The sequence below is a fragment of the Podarcis vaucheri genome, assembly GCF_965113315.1.
Source record: "Podarcis vaucheri genome assembly, chromosome: 6".
NCBI lineage: Eukaryota > Metazoa > Chordata > Lepidosauria > Squamata > Lacertidae > Podarcis > Podarcis vaucheri.
Window position 1 is genome coordinate 19982336 of NC_138764.1, and position 24907 is coordinate 20007242.

Here is a 24907-nt window from a genome sequence, read left to right on the forward strand (position 1 = left end):
TTGACCTTTTGATTTTAACCCATCCAAGCAGCAGTTAACCCCAACTGAATGATATATGTTTATCAATGCACTCTGTTCCTTCACAAGGTTTATTGGTTGTGTGAATATTGAAGGAAAGATTCCGCTAAACTGGTCAGACCATAACTCATAACTCATAACTCAGTCTTTAAAATCTTTTGGCCATTCAATGGTGACTTTTCCATGTTCGTTGTGTGTGGATTTTTTGAAACTAGGTTCTATATTTCAGACTGTACATGAATGTGATGGATTAAGTGGTGTGTGTGGGTGTGGGTGTGTGTGCAGAGTCTTCCCCTTCCTCTTTTTCCCAGTATATTTTAGAATTTATAAAACCTAAATTAAAAGAAATAATAGAGATTTCTGAACAAATGCACCATGAGGTATATGATGTTCTTTCCATCATAGACAGTTGTTGTTTTCACAATTAATGCATCATTGCTGAGAAGGTTAAATAGACAGGTAGAATACTTCTTGAGAGTGACCTTACCTCCCAGGGTAGCTGACAGCAAGAAGTGTGTCCCATATTTCTTGATAAGATTGTCTGTGATCTGCTGAAGAGTCGGCCTACGTCCTAATAGTCTTATGTTCCGGAAAAATTCAGGGGCTAGAGGCAGCGGGGAGCCAAGAAAATTCTTTCTCTCGACGGCTAAATTATTTACTTTCCAACGGCCAAATTCCCTGGAAAGCAAAAGGAAAAAAATATATATGTCTCATTCAAAAACACATTGTTTAGACATTTTCACTAGAAAACTACACCAACCAGCTGTCTAGTATATATGTATGTATCACTTATTTCTGATAGTCTGTCATGCATTTGATGCCTAAAACAAAGCAGAACATAAAACAAAGGGATCGTTTCATAACAAAGCCATTGTGTGAAGAAAACAAAAACTTGTTTTAAAAATGTCTGTTTTAAAAATTGCCTACTTCCTTCTGCAGAGTGTGATGGTTGTCCACAACAGGCTGGTTTTATTTTGCAAGGGATTCTAGTAGAGCGATATCAACATGAATATTTGGAATTTTTCGTATGCTGCAGGGGGGGGGGACGAAAGCCTTTCCTTCACACACATGTTTCTCTGAGAGAAAAGCATCACATCAACTCAGGTTTGGCATGTTTTCATAGCTGAATTGGAACACAGTTTCTTCTGGAAGTCCACTACTCTCAGTCCTTTTCAAAGCATTTTCTTCTCTGTTTAATTGTCCTCACTCTCAGTGGCCCTCATCAACGTTATCAAGTACCGTATTTTTTGCTCTATAAGGCTCACTTTTCCCCTCCTAAAATGTAAGGGGAAATGTGTGTGCGTCTTATGGAGCGAATGCAGGCTGCGCAGCTATCCCAGAAGCCAGAACAGCAAGAGGGATTGCTGCTTTCACTGCACAGCGATCCCTCTTGCTGTTCTGGCTTCTGAGATTCAGAATATTTTTTTCTTGTTTTCCTCCTCCAAAAACTAGGTGCGTCTTGTGGTCTGGTGCATCTTATAGAGCGAAAAATACGGTAGCTATATCTGGTGGGTTATGTATCGTGGTGACATCATCCCTTTTCACTGCACAATCACCTGACCAGGAAGGATGAACAGCAATATCTAGGCAGGCGATGGCACTGAAGTGGCAGTAGGAAGGGGGAACAAAGACACTGAACTGGATTAAAGAAAGATGAAAAATTACACCCGCACCACAGGTGTTAATTAACTTAGCAACACTAGGATGACAGTGTTCACACTAATTCTACTACTTGTGAATGACCACTGATCATTTTCATATATTTGAAGGCATCTACACCTGCCAACTGAATGCAACACTCCTAAGATTTTTACCAATTGCTTTTGCTGCAACAGACAACCACGTTATCCTTTTGGAAGTTGCTGCAACTAAAATAATTCTGCCTTATAAAAATTGACAGCTACCTAAAAAGCCAAAACTAGAGCATGTTTGACACAGCTCTACAAAATCATAAGAGGGGTTTTCATAAATTGCCTTTCTATTTCTCCCTCTTGTGCTTTGAATGGCCACTTACCCCTTTCCAGGTGGGCAGCATTTGTTGCCCCTCACCCAGTGCTGGATTTACATATAAACTAAACAAGCTATAGCTTAGGGCCCCACTTTCTTGCCCCCCCCCAATTCAATATTAATTTAATATATATATATATATCTTTATTGCGGTCCATAGACCCACAAAATGGTTTCAAAACAAGATACAGTTAAGACAAACAAACAACAGGCGAAAGAGACTGAGGTAGTCATTTTGTTATGTCTAGAGGATGATGGTCTTTGTTTCTTGCGACCTCTGAAAGAAACTTTGCCATGGTCAGTGTAATATCATTTGACTTATCCTCCAGAAGGCTTCAGATTTTCCCGCCAAATTTGCTAGCATGGATTTGATCAGTTGACCCCTTGCTTGCTCACACTGCTCACTATTAATATACTTCTTCTTAATTGTATTTCAGTTCAACAATTACTTTGATAAAATACATCTTTTGTTTTGTGCAAATGGCCTTCAATACCTATTAGGTCCATGAATTGCCATATAGCATATATCCAACACACACAAAAACAGCGACAATTTGTTGTTGGCAAAGGACAGCTGGACATATAAAGGGCCCCATTACCTTCAGTAGCTTAAGGTCTCATCAAACCTAAATCCAGCCCTGATCCACACCTGTCTGCCTCCATCCCTAGAAGCCCCGAATCATGAGCCGCCCTGCGGGCGGAATTGCCGCCAAAACATTAGCATTTGAACGGGCCAATCAGGGGCTCATTCATGGGTTGAGCCTCACTGGCGGACCATTCTGCCAACGATGTGTAAAAGCTGGCTGCGCTGAACACCTTCAGTGCAGTTGGCAGAAAAGCAAACCTGCCCTTCCTCTCTTTGCCCATTCATTTTGTAATTCTTTTTTTTTAAAAAAACGAACACCTCAACAAATCGTGTCCTCCCTAAAAGAGGGCATGTGTTGCGGTGAGACCTGGAGACTGACCTCCTGGTTGTGGGTGGGTCTATTGCATAGCCACAACACCTGATTGGTAGGTCCCTCATTGCTGGGTGTAATCTGGCCAATGGGGCGCAGTCTAAATGGATCGAGGGACCTATATACAGTGGTACCTCAGGTTAAGTACTTAATTCGTTCCGGAGGTCTGTTCTTAGCCTGAAACTGTTCTTAACCTGAAGCACCACTTTAGCTAATGGGGCCTCCTGCTGCTGCCGCGCCGCCAGAGCACGATTTCTGTTCTCATCCTGAAGCAAAGTTCTTAACCTGAGGTATTATTTCTGGGTTAGCGGAGTCTGTAACCTGAAGCGTATGTAACCTGAAGCGTATGTAACCCGGGGTACCACTGTAAATCCACGCATGTGTCCCAGAGCTTCCTCTTTCGGCTCATGCATCAGAACACCTGCCCACCTCCCCCTAATTTTAGGGCATTTTGAAATTGACCTTGCTATGCCCTTGTGCATAGCCCTTGTGTCATTGGGACAGGGGCACGGCAGGAATTTTCCCCACTTGGCTGATTGGCTGTGTCCATTTGGATTTCACCTGCCATGTAGCAATTTGTTAAAACTTCTAAGGTTGCGGATAGGCACTGGTTCATGTGATAGGGATGGGAGAATGGTCTCGCCATCCCTATGTGGAGGGTATTCCGTTAAAGGAATCCAGGGACTCAACTGGTTTGGTCAACCCCCGAGAGGGGGTTGTGCCCGTGCCTGAGTCCAGGGGGGCATGTGGGTGGTCAACATAGTCTGTTCCCAGCTGTTTGCCTACCCAGGTGTTCACCCTTGGCTGACCTATGATAGAGCTCTGGGTCAGCGCTACCTGCAAGGGTGCAGGGAGCTAGTCGAACTAGAGCCTATGCAACCACTCACTTTTCTGTAATCAATAAAGTCGTGGCCTAAATTCTTCCAAAAACCAAAACTAAAATTTGAGTCAAATGTGTCTTTATTTAAGGGGGAGGTCTCTGGGTCTGAACACGCAACTGCAGATTAATGCCAAATGGAATAAATTCATTGATAAGCACATGCACATTTGACACAGACTAGAATTTGACAAAGAAATAGAGTGATCTGTCCGTTCCTGCTTTCTGAAAATATATGTCCCCAAAGCACAGGTGTGAAGCTCTTCCTTTGGTATCGCTTCCTCACTTTAAATTACAATAATGTCTGCAAAGCTGATCCTTAAATGGAGGCAGTTTTTGATTACCGCTGAAGATAAATTATTCCAGAGGCTGCATTAAACACAAAGAATGGCACCTCCTATTTACGGCTCCAAAATATATCAGTGGTTGCAATGAAAGCAAACAAGTCAATTAAGTAGTAATAAGCAAATCTTTTATTCATTTACTTACCAATTAAGATGCCGCTAAGAGTTATTAAGAAAAGGACACATTGTCCTCAAAATCTAATCAAGGGACCATTCTTGTTGCAAAACATCTGTGGAATCCTCATTTAGATGGGACATGCCAACAGTTAACGCCGTTTGCTTTGAGGGAAATTCAGAGTCCAGTTTGTGCGTACTACACTGAGATAACATAGGGGCTTTTGTCCATTTCTTCAGTGTCAGGGAACAAGGAATTAAGCACAGAAACTGATCACATTGATCCATTTTTCTTTAAAGCTACATAAAGGGGGTGATTCATGCTTAACCTGGGCTACAGCGAAGGGGAGAGCCACGAGGAGAAGGCACTTCTCCTGTAAATTTGCTTGCTTCATTGTACAATATCACAGAGTTTGTTGGACTCACGGTCCTATGCAGAATACCTTCTGTGTTGGCATCTTCCATATGCACGAAGCTTATCAAATGCGGCTCTGCTCTTGGGTATCATTACTAGCACTGAACTAGTGCAGTAATTTTCCTCTCGTCCCTGGAAAGGAAAGTTCTGTGGGTGGAGCTCTGTGCACACAGCATGGGATACCCTAGTGTCCTGCCCTTTGAAGGTTAGGCCACCAAGTATGGGGGAGTAGGGCCTTTCTAGTGGTGACATCAGCGTTGGTAAATTTACTAGCATCTGTTCTTCATGGAATTTAGAGAGATGGTGAAAGCTTTTCCATTCCCCAGTTTTATTGGGCTGAATAACTTCAGAATGCACATTTGTGTGTATGTGTGTGTGTCTACACTAACCATAAAACTCATTTCAGACCCAGCAGAAACCGTGGTATCTTTATGATTTTGGTTTACAGCGGTACCTTGGTTTACAAACTTAATCCATTCCAGAAGTCCGTTCTTAAACCGAAACTGTTCTTAAACCGAGACGAGCTTTCCCTAATGAGGCCCCCCACCGCTGGTGCCCTTCCACCATTTGGATTCCATTCTTAGATGTAGGTAAAGTTCACAAAATGGGACACTATTTCCAGTTTTGTGGAGTTCTTAAACTGAATCGTTCATAAACAGGACTGTTCTTAAACCAGGGAACCCCTGTATTTGCACCCGTTTACTACCTGAGCCTATGTGGGAGGGGCTCACAGCGTTAACACCACAAGAGGACCTTGCTTCCCCCATCACCACAGCCTTGGATGAAATCATAGAAATCATAGAATGGTAGAGTAGGAAAGGACCCTGAGAATCATCTAGTCCAACCCCTTGTGACACAGGAATATGCAGCTGTCCCATTCAATAAATAGTAATAATAATTAAAAAGGTGCCATTTCCCATGGGTAAAGAGAAGCTTTGGGGGAGCAGCTTTCACTTTGTAGTTTTACAGGTTAACTCTGTGTCCAGGGCAGCTGTCTACCAGCTCCACCTGGTATGCAGGCTAAGACCCTACCTGCCCGCGAACTGTCTCGCCAGAGTGGTGCATGCTCTAGTTATCTCACGCTTGGACTACTACAACGCGCTCTACGTGGGGCTACCTTTGAAGGTGACCCGGAAACTGCAATTAATCCAGAATGCGGCAGCTAGACTGGTGACTGGGAGTGGCCGCCGGGACCACATAACACCGGTTCTGAGAGATCTGCATTGGCTCCCAGTACGTTTCCGAGCACAATTCAAAGTGTTGGTGCTGACCTTTAAAGCCCTCGGCCCAGTATACCTGAATGAGCATCTCCACCCCCATCGTTCAGCCCGGACACTGAGGTCCAGCGCCAAGGGCCTTCTAGCGGTTCCCTCATTGTGAGAAGTGAGGCTACAGGGAACCAGGCAGAGGGCCTTCTCGGTAGTGGCGCCCGCCCTGTGGAACGCCCTCCCATCAGATGTCAAAGAGATAAATAATTACCTGACATTCAGAAGACATCTTAATGCAGCCCTGTTCAGGGAAGTTTTTAATATGTAACGCTGTACTGTTTTTAACACTGATTGGGAGCCGCCCAGAGTGGCTGGGGAAACTCAGCCAGATGGGCGGGGTATAAATAATAAATTATTATTATTATTATTATTATTATTATTATTATTATTATTACCTGAGCCTATGTGGGAGGGGCTCACAGCGTTAACACTACAAGAGGACCTTGCTTCCCCCATCACCACAGCCTTGGATGAAATCATAGAAATCATAGAATGGTAGAGTAGGAAGGGACCCTGAGGATCATCTAATCCAACCCCCTGCAAAGCAGGAATATGCAGCTGTCCCATTCAATAAATAGTAATAATAATTAAAAAGGTGCCATTTCCCATGGGTAAAGAGAAGCTTTGGGGGAGCAGCTTTCACTTTGTAGTTTTACTGCCCCCCCCCCTGCATCCAGCAGTCCCCATCACACACAGAGCTGCTATTTCAAAAGTAAAAACCAGGCATATAGGCCAGGATTGGACATTCGCCCCAGGCTTAAAAAAACATGAGTTTATGAAGTTGGTGTTTATGAAGCATTGTGACCCTGTGCTCCTTCCGCACAGATATAATTGGGCAATAACTAACTAAATCAACACCACATAAGTGAACATCAACCTGGAGGGGGACTGGATCTAACTTGTGCAATGGCACTTATTTATTTACACAACACACTGATATCCCATATGTTATTTCAGACAATATATGCTACCTAGAGCTGGGGAACTTTGGCCTGGGATAAAACCCTGCAGAATTACAATGCAGTACTCTCTCTCTGGGGACGTGGGTGGCGCTGTGGGTTAAACCACAGAGCCTAGGACTTGCTGATCAGAAGGTAGGCGGTTCGAATGGGGTGAACTCCCGTTGCTCGGTCCCTGCTCCTGCCTACCTAGCAGTTCAAAATCACGTCAAAGTGCAAGTAGATAAATAGGTACCGCTGCAGCGGGAAGGTAAACGGCGTTTCCGTGCACTGCTCTGGTTCGCCAGAAGCAGCTTAGTCGTGCTGGCCACATGACCAGGAAGCTGTACGCCGGCTCCTTTGGCCAATAAAGTAAGATGAGTGCCGCAACCCCAGAGTCGGTCACGACTGAACCTAATGGTCAGGGGTCCCTTTAACTTTACCTTACACTCTCTCTCTCTCTCTCTCTCTCTCTCTCTCTCTCTCTCTCTGTGTGTGTGTGTGTGTGTAGGCAGATACAGTGGTGCCCCGTAAGACGAATGCCTCGCAAGACGGAAAACCCGCAAGACGAAAGGGTTTTCCGTTTGCGAGTTGCTTCGCAAGACGAATTTCCCTATGGGCTTGCTTCGCAAGAAGAAAGCCCATAGGGAAATCTCCGGGGACCTCTTTTAAATGCTGGCAGTGGGGAGCAAAGCCTCCCCTCCCCTCCGGCCTTCAGAAGAGGTCCAGGAAGGCCGGCGGGGGCCGAAAGGCTTTGCTCCCCACCGCCAGCATTTTAAAAGCAGTCCGGGATAGCAGGGAAGCGCTTCCCGCTATCCCGGACGGCTTTTGAAGGCAGGGGGGCGAAAGTCTTTGTCCCCCCTGCCTGCCTCACCAGAGGCTTTTAAATCGCCCGCTGTCCTCCGCTGTCCCGGGGCGATTTTAAAATGCCGCCCGCCAGCATTTTAAGATCGCCCCGGACAGCAGAGAAGTCCTTCACTGTCCCGGGGTTTTTTAAAATGCTGGGGGTGGGAAGAAAAGGCCTTGTCCCCCCCCCAGCCTTCAGAAGAGGTCAGGGGACAGACTGTCCCCGGACCTGGTCTGAAGGCGGTTTCCATAGGAACGCATTGATTGATTTTCAATGCATTCCTATGGGAAACCGTGCTTCGCAAGACGAAAAACTCGCAAGAAGAAAAAATTTGCGGAACGAATTAATTTCGTCTTGCGAGGCACCACTGTACAGTGGTACCTCGGGTTACAGACGCTTCAGGTGACAGATGCTTCTGGTTACAGACTCCGCCAACTCAGAAATAGAACCTCAGGTTAAGAACAGTTTCAGGTTAAGAATGGACCTCCAGAACGAATTAAATTATTAACCCGAGGTACCACTGTATTCTAATTTGTCTATTCACTGATTAAGTTAACAACTGAACGTTATTAAGAACTTCGCTGATAGTTCTGCCACCCCTCAAGAACACAGCAAAATTTCTGCTTCACTTTTCTGGAATCTGAAGGTGTCACTGAGATAAAACTGTTTTGACAGAGAAATAACACTTGAAGCATGTCATTTAAATATGGATATTTTAAATCTTCTGGATTTTATTCCCTTCCTTTGAGCCTGCTACTGTTACTGAGGGCTGTTTCACACAAGCCCTGTCCAGATGAAAGACACAGATAGACAGGGGTAGGATCACACACACCGAGTTCCTGCTACAGACTTCTGTCCATTAGGTGAAGGTGGAAATAGATGCCATATGTGAATAACTGCATTTAAGTAGGCTATAATTCAGCCTTCAGCTGAGCATGGGGAGGGCAGGAGTGCAGAGGGCAGGAGTGAGCTTCCCAATAATAATAATAATAATAATAATAAAATTTATTTATACCCCGCCCTCCCCAGCCAGAGCCAGGCTCAGGACGGCTAACATCAATAACATTTCAGTAAAAACATAGTAAGAAAAAAAGAAAAAGAAAAATTGGAATATAGTGGTACCTCGGGTTAAGTAATTAATTCGTTCCGGAGGTCCATTCTTAACCTGAAACTGATCTTAACCTGAAGCACCACTTTAGCTAATGGGGCCTCCTGCTGCTGCTGTGCTGCTGGAGCACAATTTCTGTTCTCATCCTGAAGCAAAGTTCTTAACCTGAAGCAATATTTCTGGGTTAGAGGAGTCTGTAACCTGAAGCGTATGTAACCTGAAGCGTATGTAACCTGAAGCGTATGTAACCCGAGGTACCACTGTACAGGTTAAAATGCAATTTAAAATGCAGCCTCGTTTTAAAAGTCAAAACCATAAGGGGAGGGAAACATAAGGGTCAGACTGAGTCCAAACCAAGGGCCAGGCAGAACACCTCTGTCTTGCAGGCCCTGCGGAAATATGTCAAGTCCCGCAGGGGCCTAGTCTCTCGTGACAGAGCATTCCACCAAGTTGGGGCCAGTACTGAAAAGGCCCTGGCCCTAGTTGAGACCAACCTAAATACCTTGTGACTTAGGACCTCCAAAATGTTGTCATTTGTGGACCTTAAGGTCCTCCGCAGGGCATACCAGGAGAGGCGGTCCCATAGGTAAGTGGGTCGTAGGCCGTATAGAGCCATCTTTGTGGCCCTCCCAGCGTCACTGGGCTGCACCTCCCAACCATTCCTGGCCATTGGCTTTGCTGACTGGGACTGATAGGAGTTGGAGTCCAATTACGCCTGGAAGGCACCACACTGGCAATCCCTGTGTTTGGTCAATGTGTGATGAGGGCAACTTTGGCTGAATAAGGATCCACACTTGGAACATGAGTTTGTTGTTGTTTAGTCGTTTAGTCGTGTCCGACTCTTCGTGCCCCCCTGGTCCAGAACACGCCAGGCACTCCTGTCTTCCACTGCCTCCCACAGCTTGGTCAAACTCATGTTAGTAGCTTTGAGAACACTGTCCAACCATCTCGTCCTCTGTCATCCCCTTCTCCTTGTGCCCTCCATCTTTCCCAACATCAGGGTCTTTTCCAGGGAGTCTTCTCTTCTCATGAGGTGGCCAAAGTATTGGAGCCTCAGCTTCAGGATCTGTCCTTCCAGTGAGCACTCAGGGCTGATTTTTTAAAGAATGGATAGGTTTGATCTTCTTGCAATCCATGGGAGTCTCAAGAGTCTCCTCCAGAGCCATAATTCAAAAGCATCAATTCTTCAGCGATCAGCCTTCTTTATGGTCCAGCTCTCACTTCCATACACCACTACTGGGAAAACCATAGCTTTTACTATATGGACCTTTGTTGACAAAGTCCAACATGAGTTTACTCTGAGCATATTGGGTGTGTGGATTCCCAGCATGCAGAAGAGCGTTACGGTGCCAGTCAAAGGCCAAGGAGCACATTTCATCCAGACTCAGCTGATAAAAATCACAGACTGAGAATGCACCATGAGCTTATATACAGTATGAGAACGGCATATTGATGAGACTGTCAGTTTGCATTTCTTAGTGCAGAAAGTATTGATCTGATGTGTAGAGATCTTCTCTGTTCTGCTTAATTCAAGAGGGTTCTGGAAGCTTCTCTGTGTGAAAGAAACTTCATGGTGTTTGGGTTATTCCTTCAGAGAAGGTGAGTACAGCTGGTTTAAACTAGTTCTCTTATCTTTTCCGCAAAGGTCATGCTGACTATAAAAGTAGGGGCAGAAGGAGCCTGGGAAACACTTTCTGTTTCTATCTCTCTTCCCTCTGGTGTTGTGTTCTGAACATAGATAGTGTGAAGGTTTAGACTTGTTATAAGTTATTGTAAGTTTAAGTTAAGTCTGCTGCAACTGGATTTCTTAAGGACAGTGCCAATCCTGAATGTATTGGATTTGTGACCATTGTGCTCATTTGCCTTCAGTAGCAGTAAAGCTCTACTGGATGGAATATAATTGCCTCTCGTCTATTTTTTGGGAATCCTGCAACATGTTTAAGTTGTTACTCTGCTAACTATACAGTGGTGCCTCGCAAGACGAAAAGAATCCGTTCTGTGATTCTCTTCGTCTAGCGGTTTTTTGGTCTTGCGAAGCAAGCCCATTGACGGATTAGCGGATTAGCGCTATTAGCGGCTTTTAGTGGCTTATCTGCTGATCGGATCAGCTGATAAGCGGCTTAGCGGCTTAGAAAAAGGGGGGGAAAGGGAAAAAAACCAGCAGGAACTCGCAAGACATTGTCGTCTTGCGAAGCAAGCCCATAGGAAATTCGTTTTGCGAAGCACCTCCAAAACGGAAAACTCACTGTACATTGGATTCTGCTCTGGATCAATATTGAGTAGAATTCCATGACAGACTTCGTAAGAATGAGATCCTTTCGCACAATGCCAGTATGCCACCTCTGTGCCATTCATAGTTCTTATATAAAGAAACGTACTCTGTGTCCAAAAGTGATGGGTTTGTAAGAGTTGCATCAAAAGTCTATTGTGAGAAGATTAAGATGGCTATGCAATTAGCAGTGCTAAGCCTCATTAACAATAGCCTCATTATGTCTGTAAAGTGATATTATTACTAGCAAACATCAATATTAATCAAAGGCAGATTCGGGCAATACTGACCAGGAAACTTGTTGGTGACAAGCCTGTGAAGGCCAGAAGATTCTAACTACAGTGGTACCTCGGGTTACATACGCTTCAGGTTACATACGCTTCAGGTTACAGACTCCACTAACCCAGAAATAGTGGTTCAGGTTAAGAACTTTGCTTCAGGATGAGAACAGAAATCGTGTTTTGGCGGCATGGCAGCAGCAGGAGGCCCCATTAGCTAAAGTGGTGCTTCAGGTTAAGAACAGTTTCAGGTTAAGTACGGACCTCCGGAACGAATTAAGTACTTAACCTGAGGTACCACTGTACTGGCTTTTTGCATGCTGTGGTGAATATTTAAATGAAAACATATTGGGGAGCCTTTTCCTAAAAGGGGGGTATACGCGTGCAAAAACACACACGTGTGTGTGTGTGTGTGTGTGTGTGCATGCTTGCACAAACATGTACGCACAAGTTGGATTATATGCACATTAATTTCAATGTAATCAACACACTAATCAATGAACAGCCAGATGATTAATGAATTAAACAGTTTTTAATTGGCTGACAGCCTTAGTCAGGCATATTCACATGCATACTGTGAATATGGAACATTCTGAAGTCCTATACAAAGTGAAGCTCATCAGCAGAAATTTCATTTACTAAGCCCAAGAAATGTTTCCTATGAAACGGTTCCTTGCTGCAGCTACCACCAGATGTTCAAAGAGATATATGTTACAGCTCCGGAGAAGCTATTGGCGAATTTAATGCAATGCCATGAAGCCTCCTGCTGACGGGGGGGGGGGGAGGGAGTGCAGGGCTTCAGGAGAATTAATTGCACTTGATAATGGTTTCAGAATAAAATGAGTTTTGGAGACAATCAACAGCCGTAGCATGGAGCAATATACAGTTCATGACAAGTGTTTTGTATGGTGGAAGACACTCTAGATAAAAAGGGAAAAAATAATGATCCCTATTAAGTGAAGCAGAGCATTCTAATAATGGCTCCTATTAAATGAAGGAGGCCATTATAATTCTTGAAAACATGTCAATGCTTTGAGCATATATTCCGACACTGAGCAATTTCTAACTACGTACGGTATAACATATAAAGCTGAATTACCACTCCAGTCCATTCTTTTGCTATGGGAACAGGGGACCATAAGAGCTACTCCATTAACATCAACTGGAAGTGCCCATTTGACTAGTTAACCCTTCACTAAAATAACTCTTTATGTATGTTAGCCGCCCTGAGCCCGGCTTCGGCTGGGGAGGGCGGGATATAAATAAATCATCATCATCATCATCATCATTATCATCATCATTATTATAGCATGCACTGTCTTAAAGCCATGACTATTGTCCAGGGCTTGTCGTAATGAATGGTCACATCACATCTGGGCACAGGGGCTTTCAGCTAGCTTCTGGGCAGAGGACTGAGTGCAAATAATTTCGTATGAAGTCTTTTCTTTGACAAAGACTCAAGCTGTGTTCACACTTCCCTTTGCTGTGCTCTCGCTACATTTCTAAGGCTGAGTTTTCCATCCATGTTCACATGATGTTTTCCAAAGTGCATATGTATTATATATATATATATATATATATATATATATATATATATATAGTGCAACTGTTTGATGTGGTGCTGTTTCTCAAACCAGCTTCATGCCGTATGGAGTCCTTAAGCCATTCCTAGGTTATCTCTAGCTAAGGTGTGAACTCCTATGCACAGAGGCAAGATATCCCCACACTGTCAATGTCCTCTGGGAGGTTTAAGGGGTTGAGCCTCCCCAAAAAATTTAGAGGAGGAGGCTGGGCCTCCTCAATATTCCACAACCTGCAGTGGACCTTCCCACAGCTGCAGTGGGCTTGGTCGGGCCTACTTGAATGGGGCGGAGGCGGCTGAGAGTGGAGCTGCTTCTGAGGCCAGCTTCTCCTCCTGCTGCAAATTGTGTCCTCCCTAAAAGAGGGCACGTGTTGTGGTGAGACCTAGAGACTGATCTCCTGGTTGTGGGTGGGTCTATTGGATTGCCACAACACCCAAGTGGTAGGTCCCTCGTTGCTGGGTGTAATTTGGTCAATGGGTGCAGTGTAAGCAGACTGAGGGACCTATATAAACCCATGCACGTGACCCAGAGCTTCCTCTTTCGGCTCATGCATTCAGAACACCCACCCACCTCTCCCTAATTTTAGGGCATTTTGCGATTGACCTTTGCAATGCCGTCATGTGTTGTCTGTCGTTGGGACAGGAGCACGACAGGAATTTTCCCCACTTGGCTGATTGGCTGTGGGTTTTGCCTGCCATGTAGCAATTCGTCACAACTTGTAAGGTTGTGGATAGGCACTGGTTCATGTGATAGGGATGGGAGAATGATCTTGCCATCCCTATGTGAAGGGTATTCGGTTAAAGGAATCCAGGTACTCAACTTGGTTTGGTCAACCCCCAAGAGGGGGTTGTGTCTGTGACTGAGTCCAGGGGAGCATCTGGGGAGTGAACAGTCTGTTCCCAGGCTTTTCACCTGCCTCAGGTGTTCACCCTTGGCTGACCTATGATAGAGCTCTGGGTCAGCGCTCCCTGCAAGGGGGTAGGGAGCTAGTCAAACCAGAGCCTATGCAACCACTCACTTTTCTGTAATCAATAAAGTTGTGGCCTAAGTTCTGCCAAAAACCAAAACTACAATTTGAGTCAAATGTGTCTTTATTTAAGGGGGAGGTCTCTGGGTCTGAACACACAACTGTGGCTGTTGAGGAGAGATGCCCTGGCTCTTAGTGAAGCTGTGCATGCAGTACTTCCGCGCTGCTACTGTGTAGAGAAAAGCTGGCATGACAGTCAGTCGGTTGGGGCACTGCAAAATATTTAGGGGTATGCGTCCCTGTGCGTCCTCCCAGAAAACAGCACTGCTGGTGTGTATACAAACAGAAATTAATCTGAAACTAATGAAGCAGTGCTGATACGAAGAGCTGGAGGTGGGGGAAAGAGAAGCACCTGAGGAGAAACAACTTTACTTTGCACTTCTCTAAGTGCACACAAACAACATCAGTCTAAAAGCATATGTCTATTTTGGGGACTATGCATTATTTTTTTTGCTGAGCAACATACATAATCTACTTAGAGACTATGCATAATGAGCAGACAAGTGAACAGATTGTCTGATCAGTTTACGTTGCCCCAAATCATTTGTCAGTTATCCATATCATCTGTCAATGTACAAAAATCCCCTGCTGGCGCTGGATGCTAACCACTCAAATCGCATTAGCCATACCCTATAACATATATATAGATGAACATTTATTTTGTTTGTGTCCTTATCTTTTTAAAGCAACAATAAAACCCATTCACATAAAAAGCAGCTACGGTCAAAAACCTCAAAGTGAACAGCAAACAGTGAATAAGAAGCAATCTTGGATTACTCATCGACATACCATGTCTGAAATCAGGCCACAATTTACAATTAAAAACAAGGTATTACCCATCAACACCTACTGTAATCAAAAGTTTTCACTTCCCCTCACCCCCTGAAAAGAAAATCAGAACTGGTTCTGCTGAGCTTTGTGTGGAGGGAGTTTTATAGTGAGACTGTTATTGTGAGAGAGAATAAAAAATTCCTTCCAGTAGCACCTTAAAGACCAACTAAGTTAGTTCTTGGTATGAGCTTTCGTGTGCATGCACAGAAGTGTGCATGCACACGAAAGCTCATACCAAGAACTAACTTAGTTGGTCTTTAAGGTGCTACTGGAAGGAATTTTTTTATTTTGACTATGGCAGACCAACACAGCTACCTATCTGTAATTGTGAGAGAGGTTCTCAAGACCTACAGGAGGGAAGCACAGCCAACACCTTGCTCTCATCTTACTTTGCTAAGCTGGGATGCTTTCAGTAAAGTGGAAAGTATCTCAGTGTGTGTATGGACAGCTGAAAGCACCCCAGTTAAGGCAGGGTAGGGTGCCCCCCTCCTACATTTGGTGTTGAAAATACACACACACACACACACACACACACACACACACCCTAAATGGGTGAGTGTATGCTTGCTAAACATGCATGCATCTAATTTTCCCTCAGAAACAAACTGAGAGCCATTGCAGCCCTTTCAAATGGTTATATACTCTCATTGCTCACTCACTGGTGGAGGAAGAGGTGTGTGTGGGGGAGCGCACTGCCTCTGGGAGCGAAATCCCGGTGGGGTGCCATCATGGCTACCCACCCCCAGGACGCACACCACACCCCTACGGGCAGCACACCATGCCCCCAGGGTGCGCGCCAGCCCTGCCCCGCCTGCTCTCCACCCCCCAGTGCCGGAGCATGAAGCTCCGCCACTGGGCTCACTCCCATTCAATGGGCAGCTGCATTTGATCTGAATCATTTTCAGATGCCTTGGATATTGCCTTGCATTTCAACCTGGTAGTTACCAAAGCTAATATCCAGAAGTAGGCGGGGTGTTGGGGGCAGTGACATAAAGCTGTCATCCCCACACTGGCATGACTGCAGCTTACTGGGTTGTGATGGGGCAGTGGCAAGGTTAGGAATAGGAAGGTAGAGTATCCTGGCATGTCAATAGTAAAGGTAAAGGTAAAGGTAAAACACCAACCGATTGAGTTGTTGACAAGAACGGTGAGGGGGCATGGCCAACACAGACATACCGACTGCCAACCCATGTTTTCAATTCACACTTATATGTAATACCCAAATATACTTATTTTCCTTAAGCGTTTTTAGTATACAGCATAAGACTCAATCTCATTGACATTCTCTGAATTACCAGATATATCCCGAGTCCCAGTCCTACCCTCCAGATTAATTTTAGCACATGCTACTTGAAACACTGATTGTGCTTAACTAGACTACTTGAAACTTGTACAATTCTCATTTCCTAGGAAGGAAACGAGAGGGCAGAAAGCCATCTGCTCATGCAAATTGCAGAAGGGTTCCCCCCCACACACACACACTCTATGCCTCTGATTTGGTAAGCATTCCCGATTCAATGTTGATTTTTAAACATTTTATTAATTTTCAAGAAAAAATAATATAAACATAAACAGAATCAAAACAATCAGTTTTCCTCTTCCACCCCCTCCAGTGTTTTTTTTTTTTTTTGCTGTAATCAGTAATCAGGCTGCTACTAGAAGAAAAGTTATAAGTTCTTTGTGTAATAATTTAAGCTGAGTTCTATTAAAATTTGTTAATCAACACAGGCAAGGGTGCAATCTATGTATTAGATGCAATCTATGTATTAATTTAAAATAATTTTCTCTAATTGAGGGTTGATGTTGATTTTAGGGAGTATTTTTGTCTATAGACTGTTCCAATCTGCTTCTGCAATTTCTATACTTAGGTGCTTCTCCCCCCCCCCCAATTTTGCCAATAGCCAAGTCAGTGAGTATTTTGTACAGGATTGATCATATTTGGGTGGGTGTTCAGTGAAATTCAGAATCAGTTTTTCAAATGGTGTCAGTGGTCTAATTGCTTGAGATTTAACTGTTGAATTTGTGATAAAATATGTCACCTGCTGGATTAATAGTGAATTCACATTGTTTCTCCAGCTTTTTCAGTATACAGCATAGACTCAGCCACCCTGACATTCTCTGAATTACCAAATATATCGCGAGTCTCAGTCCCACCCTCCTGATTAATTGTCACACTTGCTAATTGTGGTACTGACTGTGCTTAACTAGACCACTCAAAACTTGTAGAATTCTCATTTCCTAGGAAGGAAAGGGGAGGGCAGAAAGTCACCTTCTTTTGCAAATGGCAGAAGGGACTTCACCCCTCAATGCATGTCTGTGCTTTTGTAAGACATTCCTGATACAATCACCACTGCTTCCAGCCTTTTCTGTAATTTAAATGTTCCCCCTAACTCAAGGATGATATGCGGTTCTGACAGCAACCGAGCAGTGACAACTACCTCTAGTGTGTGAGAAACTGAAACAAATGATGCACACTGTCAAAAGGGAATAGAAAAAGGAGCACGAATATATTTTGCTACATGGAACAAGCCTGCCATCATGGCTTATACTGCCACACCACATTTCAGTTGCACAGCCATGGCTGTGACAACGAAGGTCTCAAAGGTCCAGAAAATTGTGTCCGCAAAGCTTGTTATGGAGGAGGAAAGATAAGCAAGCCAATATTAGCCGTTCTGCTCAGACACCCACACGCCCATCTTAAACACACAAACACACTGAAAAAGTTCCCTTTTGGCAAAAGGACAAATTTGGGTAAGGAGAGACTCATCTGAAAATATGGTTGAAGATATCTGAATTCATTCACGCTGAGCCATCTGTTTTTGAAGGGCAGAGAATGCTTATTCAAACCACTTCCGTTGCACTTAGACTTATCAGACACATTTTTCCAAGGAGTGCAGAGCAATGCATATGGATTAATTTATATTATCCCCATGTTAAACCTGTGAAGCAGGTTATTTCTACCCAAAATGCTTCACAGCTAGGACTATGTGGGTGAGTATGCAACCCAAGCAGCACTCCAACTATTTCCAATATTGAGGTTGGGAGTGCCATTGTTTACCAGACAAACAAGCACCACCTATGTACAGTAAAGGGGTGACGCAGGCTTGGAGGAACCAGAAGGTTTCAGACTTTAAAATACCAGAAAGTAGGGGGAAATAAACTAGGGGTCATGGGGTGAGCACATGAGAAGACCCTGAGCAGGCTGTGGCACTGCGGTTTTGAGAGGTACAGCTGACTTGCTCTTCATGAAAGGATGATTACAAAACCAGCTGGTGTCTTGCATGTTTAAATGAGCCGCCCCAGATCAAATGCCATATAGAGCGCTTTAATGAAATACATTTCAAAGAAATCATGCAGTTCACCTTCAAATCATCGAGTAACAGGAAATGTGCATACTAATGTGAACCAGTCTTAGACTGATCTGAACTCAAATTATGGCTAAAGCATGAAGCTGCCATGGGGTGGGGACTGAAAAAGGTTTACGTGAAAACTGATCCTATGTATTCTTACTCAGGAGTAAATTCTGCTGTGTTTAATGAGGTTTACTCCTAGAAAAATATGCATAGAACTGAGGCTGTGCAGCTTGAAGCTGCATTCAGATGGCATTTCATGCCATCTTCCCAATGTTCCCTTATCTGTTAATTTCTGTGATTTATAGAATCATGTAGGCCAGTGTTTCCCAAACTTGGGTCTCCAGCAGTTTTCAGACTACAATTCCCATCATCCCATGACCACTGGTCTTGCTGCTAGGGGGGATGGGAGTTGCAGTCCAAAAACAGCTGGAGACCAAAGTTTGGGAAGCAATGATCTAGGCCAACCCCCTGCAATTTATAAATCTCAACGTGTGGTCCCCCATCCCATTTGAAACTATCCTAGACCCTGCTTAGCTTTGTAAATATGCTAGCTTTCACCTGATATAAAAGCCACCTCTGGGAATCTAGTGGATGTTTAGAACTAAGTCCCATGCTAATTGTTTTCAGTAAAGGGGGGGAAATGCAAACCCATTAACTCAGAAAATCACAAGAGTTTTGCGGTGTCATTTCACATGCCATGTTTGGGGTGGTTTACCTAACGTAATGTTCTTTCCTGCCATTTGAAATTTAGTTTCCAGTTGTATCCAAACACAGATACTCCTTCTCCATCTCAGGAACCTTCTTGCAAAATTCGCTTATAATATCTGAAGAAGTGTCGAAATGCAGGAGAAGGAAACAATTCTGTCCCAAGTCCTACCATACATTCTGTTCACTACATCCCACCAGGACCAGTTGACCATGGTCTGATCCAACAAGGCATTCGTTTCTTTTTCAACCAAATATGCATGCTAGGATCAACCAACACAGCCTGAATTATGCACTCTTAATTAATTAGTTAAAATATATGGGTGGACAACTGGATTTTTTGTTAACTTCGGAACTCACGCAAGACTGTAGTCTTTATTCCTCCACTAAATACACCACTTATGAGAACGGCAGACCTTGAAGCAGTTTACAGAAGACAGGTTAAAATATGAATTAGAAATACTAATTAATATATCTATTAAAAATACTAATTAAAATCAAAAATTAAAAACAACTTTAAAAATTCAAAATAGAAAATGAAACCAGTCATTTGAAAACACTTATACTGATTAAATTTGTGTGCTAATTGTAGTCGACCTCAATAAAGAGTGGAAAGAGAGTAGCCATTATGGGCTTTGTTTGTACACATTTTATATCAAAATACTCGGGGGGAAGGGACCCTGGGACATTATAAAATTTCCAATGCCAACTGTCCAGATGGTATTGATGGTCTGTAGCCTCTTAAAAATTAGCTACATCATTTTTGGCTTGCTATGATGCATCACTCCTTAATTATTCCATTGATCTTTGTGGGTTTCTGGCAAATGGGAAAATTGCCAGAATCATACCCCTTTACAAGGAACATGACCTAATTTGGCTAATTAAGAGGCATTACAGTAACTGTTCATATCTAGTCCAAAGTAGTTACGCTATTGATTATTTTCTGTGCAGCTCGATTTCAGGGATGAGAACACCTTTGCTTGGTCTCTCCACCCCCACTCTCCCCAGAATGGAATCTGCTGTTTTTGCTTAGTCTTGTAGCTTTCAAGCTTCAAACCCTTGGGGAAAACTTTCTGCATTGATTTGTCTGTCAAAGAACACCTGCAAGCCTGCCACAGAACACCTACATATCTGAAGGAATTTCAGAGTAGACTGTAGGGTAGACCTTACGTCGACACCACTATCCCAAATGAATGGCATAAGCACCCAGAATATGCTGGACAGCTCCCCCCTCTATAGTTGTGCTCTGTAAGATATCATCATTAATCGGTGTCTTCAAAGCAGCTTGTCTACGACTACTGATCTTATCCTCATGGTGGGGCTTCACACTGGGGTGTACACATTTGGTCCAATCACTGACCTATTCCTTTTTGGCTGCTACCCAATGCCTGCGATGCATATTTGCTGTATAGCTCTGATTGCTGACATAGGACTATGTGTGCCATACAGTTTATACAGGACGTATCAGTATTATAGCCTGAGTCCCACAGAACTGAAGGAATGTGTATCCTGTTAGAATTCCTGCTCCGTGATTGCAGTCATGGGATTGTTGTCTTTCACATGACGGTATAAGTTTTGACTCCACAGAGTGGGAAGTGACGGAGACAGGAAGTTTGTGTTACTGTGTTCCGTGAAGTAGGATGATTGTCCTTTGTTCTTTTTCTCTTTGCTGTCTGATGCTAGAGAGAGAGAGAGAGCCATGTTGCAGTGCTCCGTATGTGTTCATATGTAAATAAAGTAGATTAGCCAAAATGCTGAGTCGCTGAGGTCTGTTACACAAGCTGCGAAGACTCTGCAGATCCCTAAGTGTGCCGGTGTCAGTTGGCATTGGTCGCTGTGATGTTCGGGTGGAAGAAAGCTTTTGAAGCTCCTGAACAATCGACCAGGGGGAACATGCCAGTCGGGCATGTGTCTCTGCCAGGGTCCTGCCTGAGTGTAGGACAAGCTCCTGAGATAGGCTATGTATGAATGAGTCTATGCACCAGTGGTTGTGGTGGGAGCTGGGTGAGGAGCTGAACCAAAATTCCATAGAGGACAGTTTGTTCCTCAGAAGAATACAATGATTTTTCTTTCTCTCTCCCCCCCCCCCGCATCATTTTCTCTGAATATCATTCCCAACCATTGCAGGTGTATGTATGTTGTTGCCATTTGCCCCACACAACACATATAATACTGCTGAGTTCGGAACATCAGGGACATTACAAAATGATGTCCAGTTTGTCAGCATACTTGTGGCTACCAGTGATTGCAATAACTGCTTATGTGTGTTTATCTGTCTAATCTATCTATCTATCTATCATCTATCTATCTATTGATCTATGAAGACACTGTCTTACTTCTAGTGTTAATGTTGAGTGCTACTCTTGAAAGTTGGAGAGTTTTTCCTTCCCATTGAGAATTTCAGTATAATAGTCCCTCCACAAATTTATCTGCCCACATGTAGAATGGAGAACTTTTAGAGATGATTTGCGCAAAGCTGTAGCTTGTGTTTGTGTGTGCGTGTGTGAAAGAGAGGGGGGATGTACCCCTAACTCTCCTGTTTCCTTATACAAAGTTCCAGAGTTGCTCAGTTGTCTATTTAGGCAAATATCTATGAGGGCTAACATGTTAAACTTGGCAGCATAGTCTAACATTGTGAATTTTCAAACATGATAGGTAGGAAAATGAGAAAGGATAGGACCACAAATATCGCATTGTCCCTGCTGAGAGAATTCTATCCTTATTGACGTAGCTCTTTGGAGGATAAGGCATTTGAAGATTCTCACAGGTGAAAAGCCACAGGTTGTACAATGGCACCTCTCCCAAATGGGCCAACAAAACAGTTGCTTAGAAAGAGACTCAGGCGCATGCAGACATCTGGGACGCTATTACAGAGGAAAATCATACAATCAAAGCCCCTTTGTTTGTGATTGTGTTAATCTATATATATATATAGTTTAATATAAATCAATCGGCACATCAGGGACCAAGGCCACCGATTTTAGAAGAAAACAGAAAACCACTTTCATTTTCTGTTAGCAATTTTGCAGTACAAAGCATCAAGAACTATAGATGCTGAAAAGAACAGGTGCAAAGTACTTAACCCCTTCAACTGATCATATACCCCACCTTAGGCCATCCTGACTGATGTTGCACTGGATTGCAATGAATCCTTTCTACATCAATTTGTTTGTTAAGGAAGCCCTGTACATCTTTTAAGGCATCCCTTGGGTTTGCAGGTGGAAATTCCACTCTCAAATATTTTCCAGTCTCACTTCATTGTTGCCTGGGCTTGTGGGGTCTCAGAACTGGGTCAGGACTTGACCTAAGGTGGGCCACACCAGTTCTGTCAACAGCATTAAACCCTGTAAGAGAATGAGACAGGAGAAAGAAGGAAGCAAAAAGAGAAAGAGGTAGGATGACCAAATTTATCTGGAACGTTTTATTGAGGGAGGAAGAATCCTCTCCGAAGCACTTTTTTTGGGAGGTATATTTCAGTTGGGATGTCCAAGTTTCTTTTTAAAAAACCAAACAAAAAACACCAACAACATTAAAACAACACTAACCTGCAGCAGCAAATGTTGAACACATGCAAATCCTGCTAAACTGAAATACAAGTTGTGATCCATTCCCTTCACAAACACACAAACCTGCCTTGGAAGTAAGGTATGCACACAGAAAACCCCCTCTGCACCCCACACATGAGAACTTCGCCAAATTGCTCTCCCCTTTCATAATTTTTCAAATATAGTTGTTTTTCTTATAGGTATCCATGGCCAGGAAAAAAATATGCTCGATAACCTTTTGGCACAGGGCAAGTTTAAGCCTCCTGTTAGAATTTTGTTCTGTATGATCCATTATATGAAAAGGAAACCCAAATATACATTGAATTTGCCAGGTTCCTGAGTCAGCAAACCATATGCTTGTCCACTGAAAGCGGAACTATATTTGTCTGGCTGGATTATTTACATAGGGTTCCCTCCTCCCCTCCGCCTTCGGGTTAAGCTTTCAAGCTAATCTCAAATCACAGGAGATGAGCTTGTACTCTAAATGCTCCTGCCCCAGGTCAGCATTTTAAATGAAGCTTTCCATCTTCATTGATTTACACGACTAAAAGATTTTAAATAAACACAACATTTCAAACCTCATTTCCCCCACCCCACTTAGCTCGAGTGTGGGTTGCCAGTGAGGGAATGGAGGGTGCTTTTGGGGGCTTGTTTTCCTATTTTGCTAGAGAGAGAGAGCGCACATTGGAAGAGTCCACTTCAACCATACCACACAGACATCGTCCACCATCCTATTTTTGTCCCTACCTATCTTTCTTAGAATCCCACAAGAGCATGAAGGAATTAACATAAATGTACTGAGGACAGATTTATCACAGACTGTTAACTGGAAGTTCCATGCTCAGAAGGAGCATAGTTGTGCATAGCAGTTGCTAGGAGACAAATCCTTAATGTCCTGCTTGTGACCTTCTTGGAGACATCAGTCACACTGCTATGGCAAACAAGATGGTGGACATTATGGCCCTTTGGTTTGAGGCATGTCTCTTGTAGGGATAGGTGAATACGCTTGTTTCACTTTCTCTTAGTTTCTCATTTTCGCATCTTAAATTCAGTTCTCTACAGTTCAGTTAGAGCCTTTTAGTGTGAATTTCTCCCAATATACATATCATTATATGTAATTCTGCCTAATTTACACAATTTCCCCTAATATTAAGCATTTTGTATTTTCACTAATATATGCATTTAAAGGCATACTTTACTCTAGTATATACATTCTGTACACATTACTTGGCTGCAAAACCACATTGCAAAATTCGGCTGAGTGTGAATTTCAGAAGATAATTGTTTAGGTTCGTGTATTGTTTCAGAAAGTGTGAATTGGGTAATTTCACCTTTAAATGTAGGTGAATTTCACCAGAATATTTCCTTCCCACATAATAATTTTCGAATGCAGATTCTTTTCTCATTATTGATGAAGAATGGTTGAAAAAAAAATACAGACGTAATCTTCAGCACAGCACAGTTAATGAATGGTTGGATAACGAATGATTACAATAATTCAAACTCACATTCTGCAGTGTTGCACTGTAAAAAAAAAAAAAAAGGCTCAAGGCTACTGAGTGTCCCTGTACATTCACAAATCTCTCCCTGAACCCCAATGTTCCATTAATAAACATAATACACTGCACTTTTGCTGAAATCTAGGGCACCGGCTTCACTGTTCTGGGTCTGGGTATTTGGCTTGAGTGCAGATAATGTTTTAAGATTAGCTACCAGGCAGGACAATCCTACACCAGTAGCATTTAAAGCAATTTAAATTAAACTGGTATAAATTACACCAATTCCAAGCCCCATTCGTCAGCAGGGCTACTGCCAGTTGAGCCATCTTAAGCCTAACAGAGGGAAAAGAAGCCTTTAAAATAGTTTGACTCGCCACCCTTTTAGTTCTGCTGGGTTGCTAGGTCACATGACTGAGCTGAACAGTCTTAGGACCCAGCATAAGTCTCCCCTCCCTTGTCCCATCCACTCCCCTGCCATTCCTATTTTTCATGGTTTACACCAGCATAAGAACTACTAGTGTTGGCTCAGCCAGCTAAATTGGGATTTAGGAGTTAAGCTGGTGTGTCTTCAGCTGAGTTGGGATGAGTAGCTTGTGCCAGGAATTGGCAGGCTAAGCCGGAGATCCGCTGGACCCCAACTCATTCATCCCAACGGCTCTTGGATGTGAACTGCTCCCCAAAGTGGTAATCCTGGCCAGGCAAGGTTGAAAGCTGGTGCGGTGAGCTGTGAAATTAGGAACTCCCTGTTTATAATCTCATCTTGGCTGTGAACTCACTTGGTGCACAGCCATTATCTGTCAATCTCAGCCATCATCTGCCAAGTAGAGATAACAATAGTGGCCTATTTTACAGTGTTGTTGTATGGACTGTAACAGAATAATGCATATGAGCTCTTTGAACATTAAGTGCTATATAAATACTAAGT

General features: G+C 43.4%; 1 protein-coding gene across 2 annotated transcripts in view; it reads right to left on the reverse strand.

Moving 5' to 3' along the window:
- Positions 1–24907, reverse strand: part of BRINP3 (BMP/retinoic acid inducible neural specific 3) — a 275919-nt gene that overhangs the window by 116640 nt on the left and 134372 nt on the right. For both annotated transcript variants that reach the window (XM_082225464.1, XM_082225465.1), the window contains exon 3: positions 506–696. In XM_082225464.1, coding sequence (XP_082081590.1) covers positions 506–696 — 191 coding nt within the window. The remainder of the gene's footprint in view (positions 1–505; positions 697–24907) is intronic.